Source organism: Octodon degus, unplaced genomic scaffold, assembly GCF_000260255.1.
Source record: "Octodon degus isolate 3935 unplaced genomic scaffold, OctDeg1.0 scaffold00073, whole genome shotgun sequence".
In the NCBI taxonomy this organism is placed as follows: Eukaryota; Metazoa; Chordata; class Mammalia; order Rodentia; family Octodontidae; genus Octodon; species Octodon degus.
The window spans coordinates 664,837-674,493 of record NW_004524649.1 but is presented as its reverse complement, the minus strand read 5'-3'; the positions used below and the strand labels follow the sequence as shown (position 1 = coordinate 674,493).

At 52.1% G+C, this 9,657-nt stretch overlaps 2 protein-coding genes across 3 annotated transcripts; both read right to left on the bottom strand.

Annotated features, from left to right (window-relative positions):
* Positions 1-3,341: 3,341 nt before the first annotated feature.
* Positions 3,342-7,026, bottom strand: CUNH19orf67 (chromosome unknown C19orf67 homolog). Of its 2 annotated transcripts, none has more exons than XM_004635625.2 (6): positions 6,439-7,026; positions 5,294-5,438; positions 5,116-5,216; positions 4,849-5,034; positions 4,053-4,187; positions 3,342-3,650 (listed from the first exon to the last, which is right to left on the bottom strand). In XM_004635625.2, the coding sequence occupies exons 1-6, from the start codon at positions 6,753-6,755 to the stop codon at positions 3,476-3,478; spliced, it is 1,059 nt and encodes a 352-aa protein (XP_004635682.1). In that variant the 5' UTR covers positions 6,756-7,026; the 3' UTR covers positions 3,342-3,475. The 2 variants fall into 2 exon arrangements, with proteins under 2 accessions (XP_004635682.1, XP_023575967.1); XM_023720199.1 differs by having other exon boundaries at positions 4,849-4,971.
* A 751-nt stretch (positions 7,027-7,777) lies between these two features.
* Samd1 (sterile alpha motif domain containing 1) lies at positions 7,778-9,652 on the bottom strand (the record flags this gene model as incomplete). The annotated part of the gene is made up of 5 exons (XM_004635624.2): positions 7,778-8,465; positions 8,540-8,651; positions 8,748-8,844; positions 8,927-9,218; positions 9,608-9,652. Coding segments are annotated over 5 exons (705 nt in total), but the record flags the coding sequence as incomplete, so codon positions are not given.
* Positions 9,653-9,657: the final 5 nt, after the last annotated feature.

Genomic DNA, 9,657 nt, shown 5'->3' with positions numbered 1-9,657 from the left:
GTGGCCAGCTCAGCCCACCAGGGGGCGCGGCTCGCTGGCATGTGGTGCTGGGGGATTGAACCGCGGTCCCTGTGCTTTGCCAAGCTTGTTCCGAGTAGGTGCTTTAGACCACTGAGCCATCTCTCCAGCCCTCACAATATTATACCTTTTGTATCTCTATTTACTCTTCCAGTTTCTGTCATTTATTTACTTATTTATTTTTGGTGGTAGTAGGGATTGAACTCAGGACCCTGCACTTGCTAGGCAGGCTCAATTTCTTACACTAGGGAGACAATATGATGTTTGCACAAGTTGAGGCTGATTTATTTCACTTATGACTATGGTCTTTAGTTATATCCATTTACTTATAAAAGCCTTAAGTTTGTTTTTAATACCTGAGTAATATTCCATTGTATAAAAATACATCACATGTATCCATTCCTTGGTTGATGAGCATTTGGGTTGGTTCCAAGATTTAGCATTAATGTTCTTGCACAGGTTATATGTTGAAAACAGTATTTTAGATATACATTGTGTAAAAACACCATTAAAGTGAGTCAGATCTCTTAGTTTTATTTAACTTTTAAGTGCTAGGGGTCAAATCCAGGGCCTCACATATACTAAAGGTGCACTTTGCCACTGAGCTGCATCCCAGCTGTTCTTTTTAAAATGCAGCCACTAGAAAATTTGAGACCACATGTGACTCACATTTGTGGCTTTTTAGTGGGCGGCCAATCTGAAGAATCTTACAGCTGTGGGGAAACTACAGGTGCTACCTCAAATCAGTAACAGGAAGTGTCAGAGCTCCCTGAAATCCTCCAGGCTCCAGATAAAAAAAAGAAAATGATCCTGGTCACAGAAACAGTCACTAGGGCTGAGCGTGGGGGCTTACGCCTGTAATCCCAGCACTCAGGAGGCTGAGGCAGGAGCGCAAGTTTGACACCAACTTGAGCTACAAAGTGCGCTCAAGGTCACCCTGAACTACATAGCAAGACTCTCTCAGAAAGACAGACAAAAAGAAAAAAGGAAGGAAGGAAGGAAGGAAGGGAGAGAGAGAGAGAGAGAGAGAGAGAGAGAGAGAGAGAGAGAGAGAGAGAGAAAAGACAAAACATGAGTCAGTCACTGGAAGGCTTGCCGGAAGAGCAAGGACCCTGGTGCTCAATCCTGACTTGCTCACCCGTCTCATACATTTCTCTCATCTGTAAACTGGGATTTAGGATAATAACCTGTATGAGGGACTATAAGGTAAGCGACTGTTTTGCTCAAAAGCATGTAGGAGAGTTAAAAGTTTCTTATCTTTTTTTTTTTTTTTTTTTTGGTGGCCACAGAATGTCTTCATGGCAGGTCTGGTTTGGCTTGAGTATCTGGTGATGGACCACAGCATCCTGAGCCTGACTGCTTTGTTTAAGCAGGCACTTAAACAACTGAACTAATGGGCAGGCCCCCCAGGGGAGATAAAGGGTACGAGAAAAAAAGAACCAAGTTGTATTGTGTCCTTATTCCAGCTCCTCACGATGAATATAGTCATTATGCACTGCAAACATGCATAATAAAAAGTGAAACTAAAAATCTATTTTTTTTTTTTTTTTTTCAGAACCGGGGATTGAACTCAGACCCTTGCACTTGCCAGGCAAGTGCTTATTCTACTGAGCCATCTCCCCGGCCCCTAAAAATCTATTTTGTACAGGGTCCCACTACATGAACTGGTAGTGATCCTCCTGTGTCAGCCTCCCCAGCACTGGGATTACAAGGGTGAGCCACTCCGCCCGATTTAGGGGTTGGCTTGGCACACCGGGGGTTCTAGAGCCTGTATGGCATTCGGTACCGGGATTAACCTCCGGTCCTTGTGCTTGCCAGGCAGGCGCTTAGACCGCTGAGCTATCACCCTAGCCTTAAAAAGTGAAAATAAGCATAAAAGCGAGGCTCTGAGACTCTTATTCTGATCCTACAGGTACCAGGAAGCTAGACACAGTGGCCCACTGGTATAACCCCAGCATTACAGGAGGCTGAGACAGGAAGATTGAAAGTTTGAGCCCAGCCTAAGCAACTTGATATTAAGAATTCTCTTCTCGGGCTGGAGAGATGGCTCAGTGGTCTAAAGCACCTACTTGGAACAAGCTTCACAAAGCATAGGGGACCGTGGTTCAATCCCCCAGCACCACATGCCAGCCAGCCCCGCCCCCTCGTGGACTGAGCTGGCCACACACACACACAATAAATAAATGTTAAAATAAATAAATAAATAATTAAAAAAAAAGAATTCTCTTCTCAAAAATAAAAAGGGCAGGGACTGGGGAGATGGCTCAGTGGAATAAGTGCTTCCCTGGCAAGCGCATGGACCTGAGTTCAATCCCCGGTTCCGCCAAAAAAAAAATAAATAAATAAAAATAAAAAGGGCAGGGGAAATGGCTCCCAGAATAAGCGCTTGCCTGGCAAGTGCAAGGGCCCGAGTTCACCGGGTTCCGCAAAAAAAAAAAAAGAAAGAAAGAAAAGAAAAGTGGGGGGGGGGCGCCCATTAGCTCAGTTGTTTAAGAGCCTGCTTAAAGGAGGCAGTCAGTTTCTTTGAGCGGTGGTTCCATTCCCACATACTCAAGGCAACCCAGACCAGCGCTGCTGCAGGTCAATGGGGAGCTCCAAAAAAAAAAAGAAAGAAAGAAAAGAAAAGAAACGAAACAAAACAAGAACCTGAACCTGTTTGGGGCCGGGGAGATGGCTCAGTGGAATAAGCGCTTCCGGACCTGAGTTCAATCCCCGGTTCCGTAAAAAGGAAAACTAAAATAAAAAAGGGCAGGTGATGTAGCTCAGTAAAAGGCTCCGGGTTCAGTCCCCAGTACTTGAGGATCCAAAAGTTGTTCAAGGTGACACCCAGAAGAGGAAGGACGCATTCCCTTGGACGGGGCTGGGGGCGATCGGGGCGACCCAGTTCCATGCCTGTCACTCACTCACCGGAGCCTTTCTCCAGCTCGAGCGGTGGGGAAAAATTTAAGTGGGCTCCGAAAACCAATGCTGCAAGATTGAGCTCTCTTAGGGCACCTCGGGAAATTGAGTCTTTTCACACTAAACGAAATCACTTCCGGGTCAGGACGCCGGCGTAGGCGTGTCCCTAAGGCTCGCGGGGGGCGTTGACTTTCCCCCGATACCAGAAACTTGTGGTTTCCTGGCTTCCGGTTATTCACAGGCCCCACTACTTCCCCTTTTGCTTCAAGCACGCCTTTGCGCACGCGCCCTGCGCTCGTGTCAGCTATTGGCTAACAGGCGTTTGCTTTCAGAAGACTACTTTTCCCAGAGGGTGTAGCGAGAGGGCGTGGCCTGCCCGCCCCAAGGGGCGGGGCGCGGCGCTCGGAAGGGACGCGGAACCTGTGACCTCTTTCTTTCTTTTATTGAACACAAAACTCGGTGCACACAGCTCACCTCGGCCCGGCTGCCCTAGAGTACAGGCGCCACCTCGCCTTGCTCCCCGTCGGGAGCTGCCAAGCCTCACTCTCCTCCTCCTGGCTCAGGACGCCTGCGCCGCCCACCCCGCGGGCCCTGCCGTGCTCCGGGGCTGCGCGGGCCCAGCTTGGCCCGTGAGAACCTGCAGGAGCAGATCGGTGGCCAGCATGTGGGACGGCTCCTCGAAGCCTATGGTCAGCAGCTGCTGGTAGTCTCCGGGCGGCTGCGGGCACGACACCCTGGGGGCCAGGACACGCAGGCCAGATGTGAGCGCCTCCGGACCCCTTCCTCCAGGGAGGTGGCAGCCTAAACAGGCTTTGTTACCCCGGGGGTGGGCAAAACCCAGGAGAAAGTGGTTTCCTTGTGGAGGAGAAACAGAGTCAGGGCTTCTACGGGAGGAAGTTCAACAACTGGCCCTGACTCCTCCAGTCATTGCTGTCTGTCCTTGGGCAGTAACAACCTCTGTTTACCTGTTCACATCTTTGTAAAATGGGGCCTAAAAGTACAGACCTCAGTGGGTTGTTACAGTCTGCATTAAACACTTCAGGGCACAAATGGCTATAATTGTCACCACTGGAGGTTAAGTGTTCAGGTTGTAGATGGTTTGTGTGAGCCCAAGCCAACCCTGCCCCAGCTCCTACCAAGAATAAAGGTCGTCGTCAGCTGGTCCTAGGGGTACCCAGCGGCCGATGGACCACAGCTTCTGGATCTGGGGACAAGAATTGGCTGGACTCTGGCCTGTGTCCTCCCACGTATCTCGGTAGCACAGGAAGTAGCTAGGAGCGAAGAGTGGCAATTCAGCTGAGTGATGGTTCTATGGTTCTTTTGAGGGTTTTATTTTTGGATGTAAAGGTGAAACTTATCAGAAGTTGCCCTGAAGTTCTCAGGTAGGGATGTGACTCAGTACCAGGGCTTCAGAACAAGTATGGAGGTATATGTCTGTCATCCCAGCACTCCAGAGGCTGAGGCAGGAATATTGCTGTGAGTTCCAGGCCAGCCAGGGCTACGTAGTGAGAACCTGCCTCAGAACAAAAATAACCACAAACCCCCAATACAAGGCCTTTCTCTCTGCCAGCCCCTTTTTAAAAAAAGACTTTGAAAATTATTTTTACTAGAGTGAAGTTAAGGAAAAAAAAAAAGTTAAACTGGGTATGGTGGCACAGGCCTGTAATCCCAGCACTGGGGATGCTAAGGCAGGATTGTCATGAATTTGAGGCTAGCCTGGGCTACACAGTGAGCGCAAAACCAGACTGAACTACATAGGAAGACCTTATCTCAAAAAAAAGTAATGGCTGGGAGTATGTCTTGGTGATAGAGACTTTGCGTAGCATGCCTGAATGCCTGGCTTGCTTTTTGCTTGCTGGTGGTGGCTTGGAGGCCCATATTAGCATTGGGTATAGGCAGGACAGGCCTTTGATTTTGGTAGGGAGAACTCACTAATCCACATGGGACATTTGCCCCTGGCTGCTGGGCTTTGGAGTGGTTTCTAGGTTCCAGCGCATCTTCTTGTAGAGGTACCGAGGCTGACGGCTGGCAGTGTAGGCCACTGGGGTGCAGTATCTGAAGATGGATACTTCCTGAAAAGGGCTGATGGAGAATCTCCCGCAGAAGAAGCAGGAAATGCTAGCCGAGGATGGGAGAAGGAAAGATGAAGCTGGAGCCCGGGCTCTACTGCCACCCCAGGTGGGGGTCAGACCCTCTTACCTCTGGGGGTCCGTCTCCTCCAGCTCCACGAAGCCAAAGGAGGCATACATGAGGACCAGCTGCTCCAGGCACAGGGTGAGCTGCTGGGAGATCTCCAACAGCTGCAGAGAAGGGGCAGTGAGCTGGCCCGGCAGGAGAACCCACCCCTGGGCCTGGACCCCAAAGCTGCTACACGCACCCCCTTCCGGACCAGCTCCTGCAGGGCTCCGTGGATGGGAGGCACACTCCGTGCAGCAGCCTCCAGATATAGGAAGTATGGCTCACACATCCTTAAGAAGGTGGGCATGGCCCTTGCTAGCTGTTCCTTCTGGACCTGGTCCCTGCTAAATAGAGAAAGGGGTCTTTACCTGGATGATCCCACCCCTTTATTTCTCCCATTCTACTCACTTTCCATTTGTATCACTGTGCTTTTTTTGGGGGGGAGGTTGGTATTTTAAGACAAGGTCATACTTTGAAGTGCAAGCTGGCCTCTAAAGCACACCAATCCTGCCTCAGCCACCTGAGAGCTGGCATTCCAGGTATATGACCAGCTTTTTGTTACTTTTGGCTTGCTGTGGATGGAAGGAAGAGCCTTGAGCATGCTGGGCAAGTGATCATGCTGGAAAGCACCCTACCTACCCCAATCATGCCTCCCTGTTCTAAAATTAAAATCCCTTGGTGCCCAACCTTTCTCAGGGTATCTTCTTCCTGGTCCACCTGTATGAAAACCATTTAGAACCTGAGTTAAAATCCAGCTGGTGTGGTGGTATGGCACATATCTGTAATCCCCACTCTTTAGGGGCTGAGGCAGGATTGTCAGGAGTTCAAGGCTAGTCTAAACCAAGGCCCAGAAAATTGTCTCACAAAAACAAAAACCCCAAAAAGTTAACACCTGAATTACATAAATGCCCTTCGCTCAGACCTCCACAAGGTGCAACCCAGAAATCTATAGAGCTTAAACCACCTCACAGGGGATTCCAATAGATTCTGAAACTGAGAATCAGCCTCTTTTGCCTTGCTATGTGGATCAAATTATGGGAATGGGGTAGGGAGTTTCAAACTGGTAGTCCATGGGCCAAATTTGGCTCAGATGGGCTTGGTTTAGCTAGCACAGGGTCCTAAATCTAAGCCAACATTTGCACACTGGGAGGAACGTCCTTGCGATGTGGCAGCCCAGAGGCCTGGCTGCCTGTGTCTCAGACATTTCTGCACACCGGATTCCTGTCAGTTAGCTTCCCACTAATATTAATATACATATATATGTGTATGTATGTATTTTACTCTTGCAATTTGGTGTGAATTGTTTGCCTAGCCTGTCACTCTGAGTCCCCCTTCCCGGGTCACCTATAGAGCAAGTAGCTTTGGAAGTCGTCTGCCTTCTTGAGCAGGTAGCGGAGCTGTTCGGTGACAGGGCTGAACATCGCGTCCAGGGTCAGGCGAGCTGGGGCCGGCACCATGAGCCCTGGATCGGGGGTCACAGCTTCCACCACCTGTCCCTGGGCGTCCTTGGGCTCCGTTGTCGGTGGGTCCTCAGGCCTGCTAGGTGGTGAGGACCAAGAGGGGTCCCCACAAGGCTGGGTCCCGGGTTCCAAGTCGTCCAGGGACGGTGTTTCCCCGGGGCCCAGGGAGGGAGGCCCTGAAAACCATTCTTCGGTAGCCATGAAGGGGCAAGGGGCGGAGATCCGTGCTCTTTAAGGCCCCGCAGCGCACGTTTGACCCCGCCCTGGAGGTTGGGGACGCTCAGGGGCAGCCGCCCACCCTACGCCGGCTTCAACCTCTGCGCTGCCCGCCCGGGGGAGTTCGCCTCATTTGAATTCCAGCTCGCGGCGCTGAGCGCCCGCGCGCAGAGGGAACCCGGCACTTGAGAGGGGGCCAGCGAGGGCGCGTCCTCGCGGACCCAGGTATGTGTGTCTGGGCGGTGCAGGGAGGAATCTCAACTAGAGTCCAGCTGGGGAGACCGCTGCCGAAGGCGTTTACAGAAGCCCAGGCCACAGGCCAATGGAGTTGTGCTTTTGGTAAGGATGTGCAATATCACAGTTGTTACTAACAATAAAAATTCCTTTGGAAGGTTTTTCCTAGACCACGACCTCATCGATGGCCAGTCCCTCCCTTGACGGCGCCCCATTCAGCACGCAAAGGCTGCCAGGTCAATGGTACAGCTATGAAGACAAGGACATTAATTATATTCAAGGGCTCTGGGTAAAAGAGGCTACAAGTGTTTGACACTACCTTGTGTGACCGCGTCTTTGCTGTCTGAGCGCGTTTTCTCCTCTATAAAGTCGGTTTTTATGAGCTCTTTGTCTCATGGGGCAGAGGAGAGGACAACCAAGAAAATGCTCATAAACCGTAGTTTAGTCAGTCACTCAACCAGCATTTGAGCACTGTGTGCCAGGGGTGCTGGGAATGGGAGATGACAAAACAAAGTATTCCCATCCTGGAGCCATTGTTTTTTGTCCTTTTTATTTTTGCACTGCCAGGACCTCCTGTGTGGCAGGTAGGTGCTTCCCACAGAGCCACACTGACCATCCTGGAGCACTTACTCTTAAAAGCTGGCTGTGAAGCAGCCCCATCACTACCCTTGCCTGCCCCCAAGAGTTTGTGCACTACCTTTAGGGGCTCTTAAGAGACGCTCAATGCCCCTCCCCCACCTCATTCATAAAATGGACTCTGGCATTTTTTTTCTTTTCCTTTTTTTTAAAATTTTATTTAAAAAACCTTCGGTGCAATATTAAAAAGCAATACAGCCAGCTGGAGCGATGACGACAGAAAGAAAAGGGAAAGACCCAGGAACCCCACCCAGATGTTCCCCAATCCTCTAGTGCTAGAGGGCAGGGGCAACAGGCTGGGAAGGGACTTGGGTGGTGGGGGAAGAGACCACCCACCAAAATAAACAGGCAGAACAAAACATTTACATAGGAAACATCTGGCTGAACTGAAGATGATTTTGAGGGAAGCCCAGCTTTTTTCCAAAAATGTCCTTGGGCAGGGAGGGAGTTGGCCTCCTCAAGTCCCACCCCATGCTCCACTGTTGGGGAGCAGGGGTTGTGCAGGGGGAGAGGGCAGGTGTGTGGGGGACACAAAGGGAAATGAACAAAGGCGCCCCTTGTCAGAATCAGTCACCAGGGCCAGGGTGCCCTAGGCAGTTCCAGAACTCTGGGGGAGTGGGGCCAGATGGGGGATGGAATAGGCCCGGGGAGGGCAATGCTGGGCATTCAGCCTAGAAAGCCGTCAGGGTCGTCATCTTCGAAGTGGCCTTGCTGAAGCACCTTAATGTGGTGCTCATAGATTTTGAGAGCTGGGCCCAGGCGGATGGAAAGGCCTGTCAGCACATCTGTGCGCTGCATGAGCAGCAAGGATTTGCCGTCGATCTCCTGGGCAGGACAGAGTCAGGGTCAGAGCACACCCCATGCAGCCTGAACAGAGGGGACACTAGGCATGGACTCACCTGCTCCTGGAAGGCGGTGGCCTGCTCAGGGAAGCCAGCCTCAGTGAAGTACTCTACCACATCCATCACTGTCCACTCCACGGGGTCCGCTGGCTTCTCCTTGCGCCCAGGACTGCAGTAAAAAACATGGCTGGGTGACCACCAATGCCCTTCCGCTTGTTCTGAACAACCAAGCAATCACCCCAGCTCCTCAAGGGCCCCAACTTACGGACAGCCAAAGGGAGTCCCGTCTGCCCCAGGGAGGGCTGGCTTCCCTGGGGGCAAAGGCACAGGGGATGGGGAATCTGGCCCGGTGGCAACAGAGGCTGGCAAAGAAAAGGCAAGAGTCTGTGACACCGCCCTGAGCTGCGGTTCCTGCCCACCTAATGCCCCCTCCCCAGTCCTTACCCGATCCTCCTTCCTTACTCATGGCTGCCATGGAGAACACTTGGCGGTTACCACTGCCCGGTGCTGGTCCCCGCCCTTCATCCTGCCCTGGGAGGGGTCCACAAGACGTCCACTCCTTGACCCTCTCCTTAGCGTTTGGCGGGGCCCGCTCGCCATTAAGCTGGAGGTGCTGAGCACCCGCAGGACGGTCACTCTCAGGCACTTCTGAGCCCTCGGACACGTCGTCCTCGTCATCTTCATCATCCTCATCTTCTTCCTCTTCCTTCTCAAGCAGTCGATCTTCTCCACCTCTCTGGGACCAGAGAGACAATCATGCAAGGTTGGCGCACCCTAGGATCATGGGCCGAATCCCATAATCCATACTACCTTCAGTAACACTTAAGACTAACTTTTATGCATTCTCTCTATGCCAGGTTTGGTGTTCTGAGCCCTCCACAGTCAAACCTCGCTAAAGTAGCTCCACAACCCCAAGGGGTCGCTACTGTAATCCAGCCGCGCTGACAGCGGTGGAAACTGAGGCTAGGAGCAGACCAAGTCCCTTGCCAAGGTCACCACGCACAGAGCCCACAGGGGACGCGCGCACAGCCCAAGCCCCTGCCGCCCCAGCACTCCCGAGACACCAACTTTGCCCGTCTGCCTTCACCTGCCCGCCGCGCGGCGCCCCACTCCCCGCGCGCTCACCTTGCTCCGCGACGCGCGGGCGCTGGCAGCCGGCGGGGCCCGTCCGGGCC

Excerpts from the sequence above, each read along its gene's own strand:
- CUNH19orf67 (XM_004635625.2), bottom strand. The coding sequence starts at position 6,755 with ATGGCTACCGAAGAATGGTTTTCAGGGCCTCCCTCCCTGGGCCCCGGG. Across the intron at positions 5,217-5,293 it reads AGGAGCTGGTCCGGAAGGGG|CTGTTGGAGATCTCCCAGCA; the intron begins GTGCGTGTAGCA and ends CCTTCTCTGCAG. Across the intron at positions 5,035-5,115 it reads GAGGAGACGGACCCCCAGAG|CATTTCCTGCTTCTTCTGCG; the intron begins GTAAGAGGGTCT and ends ATCCTCGGCTAG.